The following is an 18,639-nucleotide window of genomic DNA, read 5'->3' on the forward strand; positions in this document are numbered from 1 at the left end:
CAGGCATTCTGGGCTCTGCTCCCACTGCTCACCTCAGCATTCAGCCTCTCCAGACCAAGGATCCTGCCACCACCCCCACCCCATGTCCTCCCACCCACCCCTTGAGGGCTGTGCCACACAGACACTGAAGACAGCCTGAAAAAACAAGGGCCCTGCTTTGTTACTTCCTTCTTGCAAAGTGTTTCCAGGGAAAAGATCTAGACCAGAACCGAATCATTTGTCTCTGTCTTAACCAGGGCTGGTCCTCCCACAGAACCTGACAAGTGGATGAAGTTGGTGGGCTGTTTAAAGCAGATGGTTTGCAAATACTGTAAAATCAACATTACTTTTGGCTTTTATTTACTGCAATGTTTCACCTCACACCTCGCACTAAGATAGCTGATGAGGTCCCTCTGTGCCTGGGCTCTGTTTCCCCTGTTTCTTTCTCCTCTTGGGGAATCCTTGTTTCTTGCCTTACTCCAATCTCCCCCATGGCCCCTTTTCTTTTACTGGCTGCCCATAGCCTTATTGTACCTGTCCTTGCTGTCCCTCTTGACCACCCTCTCCCCTTGCATGCTCCATGATCAGCTGAAACGTTCACCTCTTCTCTTCTTCCTGCCTTTGCTTCTAAAGGCTGCATCTGCTCCTTACTTACACTCTGCTTCCCCCAGCCACTTCCAGGCTATTTTCTCTTCCCTCCCAGTACTCACTACAGAGACCTGTCTTCCCCTTTGTCTCTAAAGTGAACATGTGCATCAGAGAACTGTTGAATCAGAGTCACAAGGGACAGAGCTAGCGTGACACTGGCAGTCACTTCTGAGTTAGAAGCACTCTTTTATCATTTTTACTAATGGCTGCTCTTTTGTTCCTCTCTATAGCAGGAAGGACTGGGGAAAAGAAAAACAAAGCATCAGGACCACCACCACAGACCTTCACCAACACCATCCCAACCTTTTCTTTCCTGTCTCAGCACACACACACATGTATGCATATGTGTGTGCATAAACACACCCATCTGCACGTGTGCACACATGCACAGGACTGCACACCCACACTCCTTTAATGTGTGCTCCAAAAAATGTGTGTGTTCCAGGCTCCACTGAGACACAGAGCTTCTTCTCCAGGTTCCCTTTCTCCTCCAACTAGGCTCATCTGTGCTTGTCCACCCCAAGGTGGACCCTGGACACACAGTTATAGTCTGAGATGTCAAGGAGGGACAGTGACAGTGGATTCCTCTCCCCGGGTCAACTCCTGAAGGAGGGGAGGCCAGCAGGGGTTCAACAGTCTGATGGATCAGGAAGCTCTTTTCAAGCCAGCTCTTGCCCTGGGTCACACTCAATCCATCAATCCCTCTATTGATCCACAGTCAATGTTCTTGGCTTCTCTCTGGGCCACTGGGCAAGGCAGTTTCAAACACAGAAAATCAAGAGAGAAAATGAACAGGGCCCAGCAGAGACACCCTTGAAGCTGTCAAACAATGCCTCTAACATTCAGCATTTTTAGCCAGTGCTTCTCCAAACACTTGACAGAATCCAGGATGCTGCTTTCCTTGTAGCTGGGGAAATGAGGTTACATCCAAGTAGGCCCTGGGGATCTGTGAAAAATCCACCCCCTCTGCTTCCCAGCCCTTGGCTCCTCTCAGTGTCTGTTTCTCCATGTTGGAGACACTCTCTCCTGTCAGCCACAGGGAAGAGGATTACTACCCAAGGAACAATCACTGGGGAGGACGAAAGTCTCAGCTGGCAGTGGCCAGGAGGTCAGCCTGGCTCTGGCAGGGACTCTCCCCTGCTGCAGCTTCAGTTCTTGCCCCTGCCTGCTTCCTGCTCAGACTTGCTTGGTGCCTGTGGCCCTGGAAGGCTGCACCTTAATTCTCAGTGCAGCAGCAGGAGAATGGGTGGCGAGCTGCCCTGGGAGCCCTCCAGGTGCGTGGGGTGTGCGGGTGAGCTCCAACAGGCCCCACCAAGTCCAGCTCCACCCTGCTGTTCGGTGGCCAATGTGGGGGTGTGGTCTGCGCTTAGTTGCTCTCTGGGAAAAGCTCCCAAGCCAGGGAGAAAGTGGGGAGAGGTCAAGGACAGGAGAAAGACCCATTTCATTTCCCTGCCCTCGCTTCCCACTTCCCCCACTGCCTCTGCACAGACCTGAGAAGAGCAGATAAAAAAGTCAGAATATTCTCCACCTGTGTTCCCCTTCAGATCAATTAATTAACCAACCCCATTGCCAATAAATACTATTATAAAATGTGTGCATACATAAGCGCACTTAAAGATGCTGTGAGGACAGGAGTACACCTGTATGCTATATGCATGCATAGGTAGTCATGCAGTTCAGCTTTTGTTTCTTGCTCTCTTTCTTGCAGGCAGCTTCAGACAAAAAGCCCCCGGCCCTCAAAGGGTTCATCTCATCATGGGTGCCACATAGTTAGCAGGGAAGAGGCCCAGTTTGTTGTTCAGGCAGCCGGTCCACCAGGAGGGGTTGGAGCTGTCCAGGACCTCGACCACCTCTCCACTGCGGAATCCCAGCTCGTCTTCCTCAAGGGCTTCAAAGTCATACAGTGCCCTGGCCCAGCGTACACGCTGTGGGGGAAGCACAGAGATGCTCTGCTGAGCTGTGGCTGGACCAGCTGGCCTTCAGAGCTGCCACTGTCACACAGAGGGGACCTGAGGGCTCCTTAAGCCACACTGCGTTCTCCTCATGCATGGCCCCAAGTGTGAAGCTACCAGAACTCCCTGGCTTCTTCTTCGTCTTCTTTTTTTTTCAGTACAGTACTGGAGATTGAACCCAGGGTCTTCGCACTGAGCTACATTGAGAGATCTTTTTAAAATTTTTTCAAATTGTGAGACAGGGTCTCATCAAGTTGCTAAGTTGCCCAGGCTGGGCTCAAACTTGGAATCCTTCTGCCTCAGCCTCCTGGAGTACTAAGCTTATAGGCATTTGCCACTACTCTCGGCTCCCAGCTTCATTCTTGAAACTAAGAGCTTTCATTTTGTGCACGCTGTGCTGGGGATCAAATCCAGAGCTTGTTGTATGCTACGCAAGCCCTTTAACCACTAAGCTACATCCCCAGCCCCCAGACTGAGAAATTTTACTGACAGAGATACTTCTTTCTAAGGCCTCAAGGGAGTCCCTAAGACCTATTCTCTACATGAAAGGTGGTGTTTTTATTTTTGAGGTGACAAATAGAATGGCAACATTCCCAAAAGAACATCCTTTGAGTTTAGTTTGATCAAGTCCCTAGTCTAGATGGGTGACAAGGATAAAGGCCACCAATCTCCCGCTGCCAGAACTAGCACAAGATATATGAGAACAGGGCCAGGCTGACAGCCAGACTGAGAACAACAGCCTAGCTTGGGCTCCACCTCCCTGCACCCCCGCCTCACTCAGCCCACTTACCCCTGCTACTTGGAGCTGGACAGGGTCCGTGTGTCTCCGATGCATGAGAGCGGCACTCATCTCGCCCATGCCCATGCCACAGTGCCTGTCATTTATGTCCAGGCTGCCTCCACGACGGTCCTAGAGACGTGCGACAGAAGACCCATCACCCTACTAGCGGGGGCATCCCCTACATGTCCCCCTCCCCCAGAAGCGCTGGCTGATGGAGAGGCAGGTAGAGAGGATGAAGGGACTTAGACTCTGAAGGAAAAGATGACCGGGACTTCATTTGTTCAATTAGGAAATATTTACTAAGGGGGGTGTCTCACGCTTCCATGTCATACGCGTGTAATAAGTGTGTATGTTCCTTTTCCTAGCATTAAAAAAAGAAATATTTACTAGGCACTTACCAGGTGTGGTACTGTACTAGACACTAGCCCTATATTGCTCCAAAGAGAAGACCTCTCCCTCCAGGCAGCTTTCTTTGAAGGGGGCACTACACACACGGAAGTGCTCAGTGAGCCCAGAGTGGAGAGGTCTGCCTGGGTAAATCAGGGCAAGTTTCAAAGAGAAGGCGATGCTTGAACTCCAGCTTAAAAGAGGAAGAAGACTAGCTAGGGATGGTGGAACACACCTGTAATCCCAACACTCTGGGAGCTGAAGAAGGAGGATGGAATGTTCAAGCCCAGCCTGGGAAATTTAACAATTTATTGAGATCCTGTCTCAAAAAATACATAAGTTAAAGAAATAAAAGGGCTGGGGATGCAGCTCAGTGCAAAAGTCCTGTATTCAATCCCCGCACTACACACACAAAAGAAGTGTGTGAGGGGGTGGACGGGCCAGGGAAGGACCTTTCAGGCAGAGGGAACAGCTTATAAAAAATCCACAGAGACAAGCAAAAAGGCACAGTGGGCCATCCAGATAACTAAAGATGATGAGGTATTGCTGAAATGTGTATTTGTGTATGTGGAGGGGGGCAGGTGGCAGGAGATGAGGCCAGGGGAGTCGATATGGGCAGCTCACAAAAGACTTTGTGTGTCCTGCTAAGGAATTTAGGAATGATGGCATCTGGCTGCATTGTCCATCTCGGTAAGCTGCCTGATATCCTATCTGGAACTCCTGGGAGATAAATAAATAAATAAGCAAGGCTCCACTGGGGTTGCTAATCCTTTTTTTTTTCCCTCTTCTCTCCTTGTAGATCTCCACAGCCAGATGGGTTAAGGGGCACAAATAGATGTGGAATTCCGCTGATAGGAAAATGAAGTAACTATTCGCTGAGTCCTTGGGGTGACTGCGCGTGCGTGCGTGCGTGTGTGTATGTGTGTGTATATGTGTGTGTGTGTGTGTGTTTAGGCAGGGACCCATTTAGTTCACAGAGACTTCTTTGCCAAAAGCACGTTCCATATTTTGGCCATCTTGCGGGGGCCAGGACCTCCTTCATGAACGCTGAGACCCAGTGAGATCCAGCCAGGCCTGAGATGTTGCTCCCCTAGATCCTCCTCCCACCTTATCAGGAAACACTTCATGCTCTCCAGATACCTGGTTAAAATGCTGATGTTGTAAGTACCGCTGCTGTGGTAGTGGCTGTGGCCCCGGAGTGAAAGCCTGGGGCATTTGCTGGTGCTGGTGGCTGTGTGTGGGAGGGGGAGGTGGGTGATCTGACAGCTTCCGGTTCATCGAAGGCCGAATTTCTTCTCCCACTGCCCCACTGAGGTGTGGGCCTCCCTGAGCCCTCCGGTCCAAGCTGTTGCCCCGGTGACCCTGGGAAAGAGAACAGAGGTGATGGTGCAACTCCATTCTCCTCCCACATCTCTGGGCTCTGCCCCACCCTTGTGGCAGCTTCTAGACTTTGCTCACTACCTTTGCAAGTAACAGCTTTGCAAACAGCTACGGTGGCGGGTGGGACAGCTCAAAGAGAATTGCTGGTTGGGAACTCTACATTTTCAAAAGTGACCTCTGCATTCTCAGATTTTCCTAGTTTTAGAAGTTACAGTGTCTGGATGACACACTCTTTCCATGTGGGAGCCCTTCTGTCCACTTCTAGTTGCTTTGTTTTTTTCTCTGTGTAATCAAGCTGAAATATTCCATTTTACTGACACAATACCATCCCTCCTTATCATGTTGCCACACTGTTGGGCATCCTGCCCTCCAGATAAGCTCCGTGTGATTTTGAGCAGTCATTTACAGTCTGGCGATGGAGACCCCAACAGCAGCATTCTGGCAGCACCATGGAAACCAGGCCTGCCGCGGAGCATGTGGGGAAGGAGCAAGGACTTTCTTTCTGCTGAAGTAACTCGGGAATCAGAAATACTTTATTGTTATTTTTATTTCACAAATAATTACATAAAGCCCCGGGCTTAGTACATGCCAGCACTTTACAAATATTAACTCACTTAATCCAGTTTAATGCAATTCTCTATTGCCTCTCTTATCTCTAAATGCACCTCCTAGTAAGTTAATATCTCTGTCCATTTTCTGTTTAAAATAATTTACAAAGTCTTGTTTAGCCTTTGTTTCCCCTTCTGAACTGTGTGCACTTGATGGAAACATCTTTTCCTCTTTTGATTGTAATTGCTCAGCTGGTGGCCTGGAAGGAATGGTTTTCTTTTTCTGCCCAAAGCGCTTCAAATAACCTGTAGGACTCCAACTATTCCAGTCAGTGCTTCTTCCTACAATACTTGTCTCATATAGCCATGTGTTTTCCTTTCAGAAATAGTTTATGTATTGTGTGTGTGCTCACATGTGTGGGTATTCACCTATGGGAGGCAGATTACCATTTCCTTGCTGTCTCTTGTGAACCAGATGCTGTGGCAGGACTGTGATGATATTATATTGAATCCCTGAAAGAGCCCAGTGAAGGAGGTATTATTGTTCTCTCTGTTCTATGGTGAGAAAACTGATACTCAGAAAGGTTTCCTAACTTGGGTAAGTAATATAGGCATTTACTGATGGAATCAGGGTTTAATCTAATGCATTTCTTTTTTCCCCCCAACTTTTTTGGGATGCATTTCTATTGAATAATACCGTATTCCCAGCAATTCCAAGAACAAGAATTCTAGCACTGGCTTTCCCCTCCAATATTCCCCTATTCCAACCAAAGGCTGTCAAAAAGCTTCACCTGCTGCTTATAGTCCCAGACCCGTGGCCGATTCAAACTATCCCTGTTTGTACCCTTGATTCCATCCTTGGGCAGCTCCTGAGCTGGGGGCTGCAAACTGTGATGTGGCAATGTCTAAGAATAACAAAATAATAACACTCTGATAAGAGCTAATCTTATGGAATATTTGCAGTGTGATTAGAGATTATACAGAAGATGGGGGTATATTATATTATATTCTCTTACCTTTATAACTTCCTGTGAGATGGATACACCCTTATCCCAATTTTATGGATGAGGAAATTTCCATAGCTAGGAAATGTGAAGCTAGGCATGAAGCTGAGACCTGACCTCAGAGTTATCTGGCTTTTTAGAATGCTCAGCGGACCTGCCCATCAAATGCATTTTCTTGGTTATTTATGTGGGAACTCACACTGATTGAAATCTCTAGATCAAGGTTGCTTGCTGGGCCAGTTGTGTACCTGATCTTCTCGTGTTCTGTCCCTCAGGAAGATCTGCTTCTGTTTGGAGATAGAATTTGTCCTGTAGTAGTCCACCAGCTTATTTAGGGATGGAAACTTCTCAGTCCACAGGAAGTAATTACCCTTGTTGTCTCGCATGACCTTGAAGTGTTGAACATCATCCTCGTGTCTAGAGATAAAGGCAAACCCAAGTTTCATGTTGCACAGTAGCAAATGTCTCTGCCTACAGGGCTGTTTGTACTCAGGGATGGTAGAGTTCTCTTTGGGCAGGAGATGGAGTTGTGGATAACTCGCCCATCACTGCTGATCTAGCCAAGCTTTAGCAGGAGGTTTGTGGGAGGGACCACTTGAGACAGTGGCTACATGAGAGGGAATTTTACACCAGCAGAAGGTAATCAGATGAGCTGGAATCTCTCTTGGAAAATGGAGCCAAAATTAAAAAAAAAAAATTCCAAATGCCTTAAAGATTAAGACATCAAAGACCTTTGGATAATGTTTATTTGAAACATGGCAACAATTGAGTCCTATACTATGCTAAAGACTTGGCAGTGGAGTGGTTTTCAAGCCCCCGCTATCTTTTTGTTATTAGGCATACTTTTAATTGTCTTCTTTAAGCCCATAAGTTAGTACTGGCCACTAAGAAGCCACTCCTTCCACTACAGAAGATGCATTTTCCCTCTACATAATGAGGTCTTCCTGATCTTAGTTTATATTTTGTATAAATAAGATTACAAAGCATTTTTACACTTGGTGGTGGGGGAAAGCATTATATAGAACATAGAGTTTAAGTGGGTAAGACCGGGGAGATCCTTTTAGCCTCATTCATTTTATAGACAAAGATGTTGAGACTCAGAGAGATGCAGGGGCAGAGTTGAGGCAGGAACCCTGAGTCTCTGACTCCAGTCTAGTCAGCTTGGCCCATCATGCATATAAACATGCTAATTTCTTTTCGGTCAGCGCCTTTTGATACCAGTCTGGACTCAAGTGATACAGCAGATTTGTACCAGGGTTAGAGAAATTGGATTTTATCCATCTAGAAAGGGGGAACAGGGTTTATCAGCTTCAGTCTCACTCTGTCACCAAGTCATTCTCTCTTGAATATATTTTTATCTGTCAAACAGGCATACATTTATATCTAAAGATACACAGGTACTCATCTACCATCTCCCAGACACAGAATGTGGAGTGTGAAACATTAGCCCTTCCACTTCCATAAGCTTCAAGGGTGGAAATCAGAGATGTCCCTAGTGATAGGTGCTCTACGGACAGAGAGTAACCATTGACTCAAATCCTGGGCATCCCACAGCAAAGGATGTAACTCGGGATTCCAGACCCCAAAGTCTAGTGCTTCAGACCCTTAACAAGTGCTAAGTAATAGAACTACGGTGAGTCTTAATACTAAGCCCATGACAGAAAGCAGATGTAACATAAACGCAAATGATTTTGCATTGGAATATATTATGTTCCATTTCTGCAGAAGACAAACAGAGATTATGAAAATAATCACAATAATAAGAGGCTGTGCTGCCTCAACACCAGGGTGACTTTGGCAGAGGACAATGACGGCTGGTCTCTAGAATTCATTTCAATCAAGGAAATACAAACCTTAATCCCTAGCTGAAAAAGTCAGGATCACAGTCATGCAAACCAAAGGCACAAGAGATGACCATCAATCTAACCAATTACTCAGTCCAGTTTATAATTGGAGTCCTTTAAAAACAGGTTTGACTTGTGAGGTTTATTAACGGCAAAATTTCATTAAGACCTAATACATTTAGAATTTGTGATACTTCAAGTTTGGTTTAAGCTGATGCTTGCCATAAACTCCAGAAAAGCAAGTTTTAGTTCAGGAAAATTAAGAGTTTGAGCAAAATTATAATGGTAATGCTAGAGAAACCAAGTTAGCCAGGTAAGGTGGCACATGCCTGCGATGCCTCTCTGGAGGCTGAGATGGAAGGACCTCATTATTTGTAAGCCCTTCCTCTCTGTATGAAAAAATGTCTATTCTTTCTAAATAGGAAAGCAGTCACATTTTATGACCTGAGGTTGGATTTCTGTATTTGAAGCAGTAAAGCTTCACACATTTTAATATTGTTGAATAATCCAGACCAGGATTTCTTGCCAATGAACTGTACAGGTTGTCAGGCCTTCTTCTGGTCTACTGTCAGGATTGTTTCTTTTCCTTTTGTGTGTCACCAAGTCTGACTTGCAATCCCTCTTACGCTGACCACATGCACTGTGTTCAGACCTCAGGCCTCACAGTTTGGGGCTGTGTCATGTCAATGCCTCCTGAGCCACTTCCTCCCCTGGGTTGCACAGGAGTGGCATTTTGCAGTGACAGTCCCCCCACCTGGGCCCTGCTCTGCTGTGCTGTTGTTCGGTTTCACTGCACCACAATATGTTGAAGCCACCTTGCTTTGTGTTCATCTATGTAAATATCCGACAGCGGCGACTTGGGATTTCTACTCTTTTCTGACCCTTCTGCAGTCAAACATCAGCAGTAATAGAAAAGGTTAAGATCTAAATCCCCGGATGAATATGGTCAAGTGGAGCTCTCCTTTCTTTGCTTCTCACCTCCTCCCTTCCAGAAATGCTCCTTGATCATCTGTTCTGTGGCAGACTCTATGATGAGCACAAAGACAAAGTAGATAAAAATCCTGCCCTCCCGGCCCGGAAGCACCTGGGTGAGAGGGGGAGGCAGACCAACGCACATGGGTATAGTTTGGGATACAAACAAACATACTAAGGGTTACGGATGCATGTTCTGAGAAGGAAGTGGGCAGCAGCACAGCTGATAAGACATCACCGTGCTTGGTTGCCTTAGCCACCACGCTTCCGATCACTGGGTCATATTGGAGAAGTCACCTCACAGCTTTAAAAGTCTGGGAAGTTAGAAGGATCAGGGTGGTGTCAGGAGTGACCAGTACCTGACAGAGATGGAGAAGTCTCCTGGAGAGCTCTGGCTGGCCCGGATGATGAAGAAACCAACCTCCTTGCCCATAAGTAAGTTCTCTGCCTGGTGTCTTGAGAGGCCTTCATGGAACCACCTATCAGGGAAGATAGGACAAAGAGGATCGTGACGAGACGCATGATGATGAGGGAGAAGTGAGAAAAGGTGACCCAAGACAGGGAGTCTGGGGACCTGTTCGGGGGAGCAGAGAGACCTACCTAAGGGTGGGGATCAGGAATACAGGTGCTTTCTGAAACCCAACAAAAGCTCCAGTAGTTTTCAGGAAAAGTGAGTGCATGTTCCTCCTGACTCTCCCTCCTTTGTTTCTTCCCTCCAGGAGAACGCTCTCTCCAGCTTGGAAAACTTGAATCATGGAAATGTGCTACAGCACCGAAATGGGGCTGTGTGGGAGTGACTCACTGTGGGAAACAGCCGCCTGCCTGCACAGCTGTGTGAGGTGTAGCAAAGAACTGCAGGATGGATGATGCCCAGGGAGGAAGGGGTCACCGTGGGCACCAGGACCACTGGGCAGCTGGTGGGGTAGCACCTGGGGTGCTTACTCCAGGCCAAGACATCAGTGGCCCAGAGATCCCCCGGGGGCATTGGAGGAGAGTTACAGCCCAGGGGCTAAGTGAGCTTCACAGAGTACATGCGAGCTCTGCCCAGGGTTTCGGGCAGCGGGTGCGAGGTGCCAGGGGGCCATGTGCACGCTTGGAGATGAGTCAGACTGGCAGCAGTTGGTGGGCAGCATCTATACAGCCAGCCCTTTCAGATTCCTTTTTGGGCAATTCCTTGTGCTTTTGGATGCTGCCACCCATAAACATCCAAGCTGGAAGATCGTCTTTACCACGGAAACAAAGAAATACGACTGCATTGTCCAAAGTGCCATACAGGTGGCAGGCTCTGAAATGTTGCTGCACACAGCATGGTGGGTGTGAAAATGTCACACACACGGGGCAATGCAAAGAGCAGCCACAGCCTCAGGGCAGGAGGTCAGAAACCTCTCTCAAACACAGAAAAGCGAAATGAGTGTTTGCAGTCACTCAGCAGCCAAAGGTAGGGCAGTAGCACGCTGCTGCAAGGTGGCTGCACTAATTGCTGCCACCAGGGGGCTGATGCACTCTGTTTTTGTCTTTTCGAGACAGGGTCTCACTGTGTAATGCAGGCTGGCCTAGAGTTCACTGTGTAGCCCAGGTTGGCCTTGAACTTGGCAATCCTGCTTCAGTCTCCCAAGTGCTGGGATTACAGCAGCCAGAGCTCAAAGAAAACATTTCACAAGATGGTGACAACAGGCAGTTAGGGGGCTTTAGGAAATATATTTGTTCTTGAACTGGAGTTAGATATGTTTTTTTTTTTTATTTTTTTCCAAGACTTCCAAAAATGTTCACACACTCTGGATTAGTGGCCAGGGTTTTAATGCTCTATATCATTCCAAAATTACTCATTTAGCAGCTTCTGTTGAATGTGTAGCACTGAGCCAGACCCTCTTCCAGGCACCAGTGGGCAGAACAGACAAGTCACCCCACTCTTAGGGAACTGACATTCTGCGGGGGAGGGGGAGGTTGGGAGATACATGATGAACAACAGAATAATCAAATACATGGTACACCAGAGGATGATAAGCACAGTGCAGAAATGAAAACTAGGAGGAAAAACAGGGCAGGGAGGTTTAGGGAGTCCTTTAAAATAGGTGATGAAAAATACCTCACTGAGAGGGGACATTCTAAACCTAAAGGAGGGTGGAGGGGTGGGGAGGACCCAGCAAAGGAGCCCAGGAGGAGCAGCCAGTGAGGTGGAAAGACCACAGGGCAGTTTGGGAGGAAGAGTGGCCCTCGGGTCAGATGAGGAACAGGTTCCAATAGGAAGGAGAGATCCCGAGGTCCTGTGGTAGTGAGATGATGGCTTAGAATGGACCACTGAGACTTGTAGTGTGCCGTGACCTTGGTAGAGGTTTAGAAGAAGTCTGGGGCTTTGAGAGAAAAGGAGGTGCGTAGCTGGAAATATTGTACGCTGACAAATCTTTTGAAGAAATGAAGTGGGAGTTGGAAGGGACTGGAGACTGAGAGTTTCTCTGTTGGTTTTTTTTGTAAGATGGGAGGATTGCAGCATATGTACTTGCTAATGGGAAGCATCCAGCAGAAAGGGAAAGAGAGTAGATGTGGGAGAGAGGAGAGAATTTCTGCTAGAAGCAGTGACAGTTCCTTCCAGACAGCTGCAGGAAGGCAGAGCCTCTGAGCACAGTTGCAGGGGTGGTGGATGTGGCCCGGGCGGAGCCATGCCGGGTAAAGGAAGGGATCAAGGAGGTCTCTTCTGGTAGGTGGGCTCCAATGTGCAGAGAATGTGGAAGTAAGGCCAAGGGATGAAAGGGAGGCAGGGGGAGGGCCTGGAAGCACATGGAAGGTAGGAGCGGTCATCCAGTCAAGATCAGTGGTCGTTCTTCTGCTCAGTACTGGGTAACCGATGGTGGGGTTCTGCACCTCAGTGGAGTCATCATACCACTTTGGTTTTCTAACAGACTTTTGCTCTTTGGGCTGGCCCCAGGCTCTGAGACAAGATTAGATTTCTATCTATCCCTTGTGGTCAATTCTTGAGACAAACGAGACCCAATCTCAGTGTTTCATTTCCTCTTTCTGGCAGGAATTTCCTCCTTCCCCCTACTGACTTCTCTCACTGGGGTGAGCCTGCTTTAAGAAAGGAGGGAGTGTCCATAAGCCTATCCCTGGCTAAAGTGGAAGGTAAGTCTGGGTGGTAATGCAGAAATGCCTTGAGTAGCAGCTTTGGAAGTGGGGTGGCCAACAGCGCCCCCTTCGGAACTTTTAGAAAGTTGGCAATCACAGTCATTATAGGTGATTTTATGAACTTATTTTATAAAAACTCAAAGTAGATGATACATGCACATGGTATAAACTTCAAAAAGGAATGAAACGAAATGCAAATCTTCTTCCCACTCCTGGCCTTCCATTGTGTGGTTCTGAAGGCTCTGGAGGGAGACCTCCAGAGACCACAGGTTTTGACAGTAACTTGGGTATGCATGGATAATTTTAGTGACAACTGAAAAAGTAAGGGGAGAGCATGTGTGGGTAGAACAATCTCAGCAGGCTGGAAATACTTACTCAGGAAACTGGATGTCTATAAAATTTTTGGGCACGTATCCTTCGTGGCTCCCAAGCTCTGCCTTGAACCACTCCTCTTGGTTACTTAAGATCTATGGAAGCGAACAAAAGACAAAGCTATTGCAGGGAAGACACCAAAAAAGCAAGAGGAAGGGGGTCTAGGGCAAAGAACATCCTTTTGGACTTAGAGGGAACTTTTGGGGGGCATAATTAATGACAGCTGCTGTAGGAGTTATCTCAGTGGGGGAGGGAGGAATGCCGCACACTCAGGCCACCTCACCATGGCCTGGCTTTCCAGACCCAGCATTCAGGGACTCCTCTGAATTGCTTTCTCCTTCTATTTGGAAACTTACTTGTTCCAGATCTTAGCAGCACCTTCAGTTCCTTATTTGGGAAGATGGTGGGAAGGCAAGAATGGTGTTTTCTTCTCTTGCACATAACGAGGAAACTTGCATAGATTTGATTTTTCCAAGCACATAAGATTAAATCTTAGACATCCAAGTGGACCAGCTTTGAAAACAGTAACTGTTTTTGTTCACACTCTGGGTTTCACAAATAGTTGGGATAAGATTCAAGATACTTGGGATGCCTTTTGTAAACTTGCTTTTAGAGCCAGTAAAACCAAAAGTTTTGTTACTGTATGGTTTTATCTGCAACTTGTCACCTACCTCTGTTACCCATATTACTCACCAGACTTGGCTCTATGCAGCGGATAGTTATTTCAGAAAACGAGATTCACCGTTAAAAGAAAAATATTTGCCACCTCCACTGAGAATGTTTCTAAAGTGTGTGACATAGATCTGAGCAATAATTCTAATGAGGATGGAAAGCAGAAGATGAACCCTGCCGATGCCAGTGAGCCACTGAATGAAACATGCAGGAGTCCTCCTACTTCTAGGCTTTGAAAAATAGTAACTTTATTGTTTAAGCCATTTTTAGCTTCTGTTTCTATAAGCTGAAGAGCCTTAATGGTTCAAAGTACTAAGATAGAGGGGAAAGCAGAGGATGGACAGGAAAAACTACCTGGAAGAGAGGCCATTTGTACAGGCAATGAGTTACTTGGTGAAGGCAGATGGCAAAGGAACCACTTCTAGGACACAAAGGTGGTGCCCTCTGGGAACTGTGCCTCCGTATGGCTGGAGTTTAGATTGTGAATCCAGGAATAGATAAAACAGAAGTCAGTGGCTCCCAGGGCCTGGGACTCATGTTGAAGGTTTGGATTTTCTCCTGGCATTTAGCAGGAGCCATGAAAAGATTTGAAGCAGGGATAGAGCAGTAAGAATAAGAGTTAAAGAAGAGGTCTATACCAGAGTGTAGATGAGCTGGGGCAGGGGGTGTAAACTAGGGGAGGAACTGGAGCAAGATGAGCGTAATCCCTTGGAAAATAGAAGATGGGGCCGGGGCTGGGGATTTAGCTCAATGGTTCTGGCGCCTGCCTCGAAAGCGCAAGGGCTCAAGTTCAATACCCAGTAGCAAAAGAGGAGGTAAGGACATATTTTAGAGGAACCAAACAAAAAACAGGCAGGATTCTGGGACCATTCTGGGAGCTGAGGGAGAAGGAGATTCTGGAGGACTCTGGATTCCTAGCTTGGGAGACTGAGTGGGTGGTGACGGCTTTACTGAAATAGAAAGGAGGAGGAGGAGGAGGGGCAGGAGAGACTCATGGACTTAAGATCGTACTTGAGTGAATTCAGCTAAGAAGAGAAACCCAGTGATGTGTGTGCTGGACTCAGGAGGGAGATGGGGACTGGGAGTTTAGAGTTATTCAAAAGGAGGAGGAGTTGGCGTTGTGGGTCCCAGGGGTTTCTTCCTCCCAGAGAAAAAGCTGGGAAGAGAATTGCAGAGAGCTACATGCAGTGATGAAGTCGAGGAATAAGCAAAGTAATGATGACCTACTTCTAACATCACTTCGGAGGTGGAGGAAAGCAGAAAGCATTGAGTGTGGAATGGGAAGACCTCATTTCTAGCTCAGCTCTGTCACTAGCTGTGTGACACTGAACAGGTGAATGAGCCATCTGAAAAATGGGGAAATCAAGAACCTCCAGCACCTCACAGAGCTGATGTGAGCGTCAAACGAGTCCGGGTACCTGAAAGTCCTTCTAAAAGCATATACTCTTTTTTAAAACATATATAGTTCTGTCAAATATGATATTCTGTTAAATATTGTGAGGGAGGACTCCAGCTCTGAAGGACATGGAAGGGTTTTCATGACTTTATAAAGCATGATGTACATGTGTTTTGAAGATGCTCATTTGCTCTGAAGAAATAAAAGTCTGCCCCATATTTGAATTCAAGAATTGCTGAGAACAGAAAACTTTATAGTTTCTTACATCAAATGTGACTGTTGGTCTCACTAAGGACGTGTGGGTATGTGTATGCTGAGGGGGTGGTGGGGGAAAGCAGAATATCTAGGTCAAAGGAAGCACCAGGAAACAGCAGCAGCGCCTCACATCCAGTTAAGGAATGTTTGAACATTTCTCTTGGTGCCACCACTCCTGGATTTACAATTTTGGAATCTCTTTCTCCCAAACATGGTGTTTGGCCAGGGTAGCAAATATCAAATCCGAAGGTGAGGTGGAAGGGGCCATTTGGAAATTAGCTTATTATACTACTAACTGTACTTTATACTTTGTTCTCTGACCGGAACCAGCTGTAATTTTAGTAATCATGGCTCAGACCCATCTAACCACCTCCTTTAGAAACAGATTATCTCCTAATGCCGGCCATTTGTCTCCACCACCTGGTGCTTGGTCTGCCTGAGATTGTATTTCCAGAGAGCTGAATTTATAGGCTTTTTGTGGTGTGTAAAAGGCAAGATCTTGAAAAAAAAAAAAAAACAACCACTTTTTCTGTAAAGAAAAGTATTTGGGTGGTGGGAGGGGGTGGTTTTCTACTACCGTTGCATGCCCAGAGCCCTGTGACTTCCTGTTCTTCTCATCTCTCCATCAATTCAGTTCTCCCTATCTCTTTATCCATCATGTAAAACCAAGTAAGGAGTTCAGCTTAAACCCATGAAGTCTTACACTGAAATTGTGGTATCTTACTTCTTAAAATGTTCCTTAGGAGAATAATTTTCTGGGTTACATGGCCTGAGAATAAGTTATACGTGGGAAGAGAAAGACCAAAAGTACAGCTGGAAAAAAATTTTTTTTACATTGGGTGGAATTACTGCTCTGAGAGGCATAGCAGAAATCCGAAGTATCGAGGAAGTTAATTATATAGGATTAACTCTTTGTGCTTTGGGGCCACTGTTTTAGGTAGAAAGAAATGGGGTTGAATTGGACACACCACAGAAGCAGGTAGAAATGGACTGGGCCAAGAGAAATTTTTCTAAGTGATTGGCAAAGTTCAGTTGCAAATTTCAACGTAAGTCTGGTACTGTGCGTAGCTACAGGTATGGAGGTTTGTGATATGAACATGAAAAGCCAGATTCCTGACTTTCCAAATGTTTCTCCCAGGAAAAGAGAGATGAAATCATTCGGCAGGGGTTCCCTGTCTGCCATCTTGTTTACCATTCTATGCAGATCAGCATCTACTAAGCACCTACAGTTTGGACTGAGGTGCTGTGAATACGGAGATGAGTCAAGCCTTACACCATGAGAAACATATTGTCTGGGGAAGTGGGTTGTTGGTGAACTAGCAAGACCCTTTTTTATACTTTTCTAATGAAAATCTCTGTTTCCTCTTATCACCAAAGACTGAACAAGAGAAAGGGGTGCCCCAAAATGAATTGCTGGGGCATTTAAGAGATGGCTTTGAAAATAGTTGTGAGGTTCCTGTGTGTGTTTCCCATTTCAGGATGGGAGGAACTGACACTGCACTTGTAGTCAGGGAGCCATGACACGGGCATTAATGGCTATCATTTGACATTTTGGGAGCTCAGTTACATGCTCTGCACTTATATCTTTACCACTTCAGCTGTAATGGGCAGAATTCAAAAAGAGGAAGGGGGTTGGCTTTGGGATGGAATTCTAAACGAGCATGCAGAAATGCAATTTAGCAATTCAAAAAATACACACTGGGTAAACTATCCAGGGCCGTGACTTTGTTAGATGCTGGGAAGACACAAAGATGCACCAGACACGCTCTCCTCTCAGGGAGCTCGCCAGTGGAGGAAGCCACCACTCACCCTCCATCAAATACTGGGGAGGGATGACTTTCTGTTATTGGGGTCACTGAGGAAGACCCAGCCCCTGCCTTTACAGAGCTCAAATGGGTGGGTAGCCAACGCGGAAGGAGACAATTAGGAGCCCACAAGGTAAGGGCACAGTGAAAGATGGACCATAGAAGCACAGCCCGACTATATATAACTGCCAGGTGAGGCAAGACCATGAGTGCCTCAAAATGAAATATGTGTGTGAGGTGCTGGGGAAGAGCTGAAGATGGAGGAATTATTTTGCTGGGTGGTAAGGAAGGAGGAGGATCAATGAAGGTTGCACAGCAGAGGTGATCAACTATGTGTGTGTGTGCAGAGCCTAGGGGAGAGCCTGGATAGCTGGTGTGTATGTTGCAGTGGAAACCAGGGCCATCATGTACACAAAAATGCATGTGAGCACAATGAGGTTGGACAGAGCATTGGGGGCAGATGGTTAGATTTCAATCAATTGGTAATGAAGAGCCACTGAATACTTTTGATAAATAAATGATATGATCAGATTTGTCTTTGAGAAAAATCCTTCTGGGACTACATGTGGAATGATTGAAGAGGGAAGAGACAGGAGGCAATGAGGTCAGCCACGGGGTTTCAGCAATATATTGAGCAGGCTGAGGGAGTAGGAATGAATATATTGATAAAACAGTGACCATTTATTGAACATCTGCTTTGGTCCAGGCCCCTGCAGTACTGATTCTATCTCCACTGATAGAAGAAGTCACTAAAGCTCAGAGGAGCCAGGCAACTCAGCCCAGGCTCACACAGCCAGTAAACTGCAAGTTGAAACCATTTCTAGTTAGCCGACAAGCCTGAGCTCCTTTTTACTATATTGTTTTTGTAGCAAAGAAGGGACTTAAGAGACAACAGGAAAGAACTACTCAGAGCAGAGTATAGTGAGTGGTTAAGGTACAGTGTTCAGAAAATAGCGTTCAGACAGAGCTCCACCCAGACACGGGCTTAGATGCAGTCTACTTGTGTGACCTTGGGCATGTGATTTAATCCCTCATCCTCAGTTTCACATTTGTTAAGTGGAAGGAAAAAGTACTCCCTACCTCATGCATTTGCTGAGCTGATGAAATAATGCCTATAAACCACCTAGCCAGGTCCCAGCCCTGAATAGGAGCTCGGGAGATGTTGGTTCCTGATCCCCTGGTTGGTTTGGCCAGGGTGAGTAGAGATGACTATGGAGGCTGCTGTCTTGGTGACTGACCTCTGGTAACACTGAGAACATGGATAGGGGGTGTCACGGTTGGGTCTGGAATGTCCCCGAAGGCTCACGTGTGAAAGCCTCGGTCTGATGATGCTATTGAAAGGTGTTAAAAATTTTAGGAGGTGAGGCCTAGTTGGAAGATGTGGGTCACTGAGGGTATGCTTTTGAAGGGTATATACTGTCCCTAAACCCTTCCCTCCCTCTGTCTCTCTTTGCTTCTTGGTCACTACAAAGTAAGCAGATTTGCTCTGCCATGCTGTTCTCATGGCAGCGAACATAGGCCTCA

The 18,639-nt window shown here is 46.6% G+C and overlaps 1 protein-coding gene across 5 annotated transcripts in view; it reads right to left on the minus strand.

The window, feature by feature from the left end:
• Window positions 1–96: 96 nt before the first annotated feature.
• Window positions 97–18,639, minus strand: part of Grap2 (GRB2 related adaptor protein 2) — a 70,496-nt gene continuing 51,953 nt past the window's right edge. For 4 of the 5 annotated variants that reach the window (XM_010612620.3, XM_010612618.3, XM_010612612.3 and 1 more), the window contains 6 exons: window positions 12,991–13,082; window positions 9,855–9,974; window positions 6,928–7,096; window positions 4,888–5,109; window positions 3,370–3,489; window positions 97–2,552 (listed from right to left, as the gene is read on the minus strand). In XM_010612620.3, the coding sequence (XP_010610922.1) occupies window positions 2,373–2,552; window positions 3,370–3,489; window positions 4,888–5,109; window positions 6,928–7,096; window positions 9,855–9,974; window positions 12,991–13,082 (903 nt within the window). In that variant the 3' untranslated portion in view covers window positions 97–2,372. The remainder of the gene's footprint in view (window positions 2,553–3,369; window positions 3,490–4,887; window positions 5,110–6,927; window positions 7,097–9,854; window positions 9,975–12,990; window positions 13,083–18,639) is intronic. The other variant, XM_010612637.2, reaches the window with a different exon arrangement.

The sequence above is a fragment of the Fukomys damarensis genome, unplaced genomic scaffold (genome assembly GCF_012274545.1).
Source record: "Fukomys damarensis isolate Sample0158 unplaced genomic scaffold, DMR_v1.0_HiC HiC_scaffold_19, whole genome shotgun sequence".
Classification (NCBI taxonomy): Eukaryota; Metazoa; Chordata; class Mammalia; order Rodentia; family Bathyergidae; genus Fukomys; species Fukomys damarensis.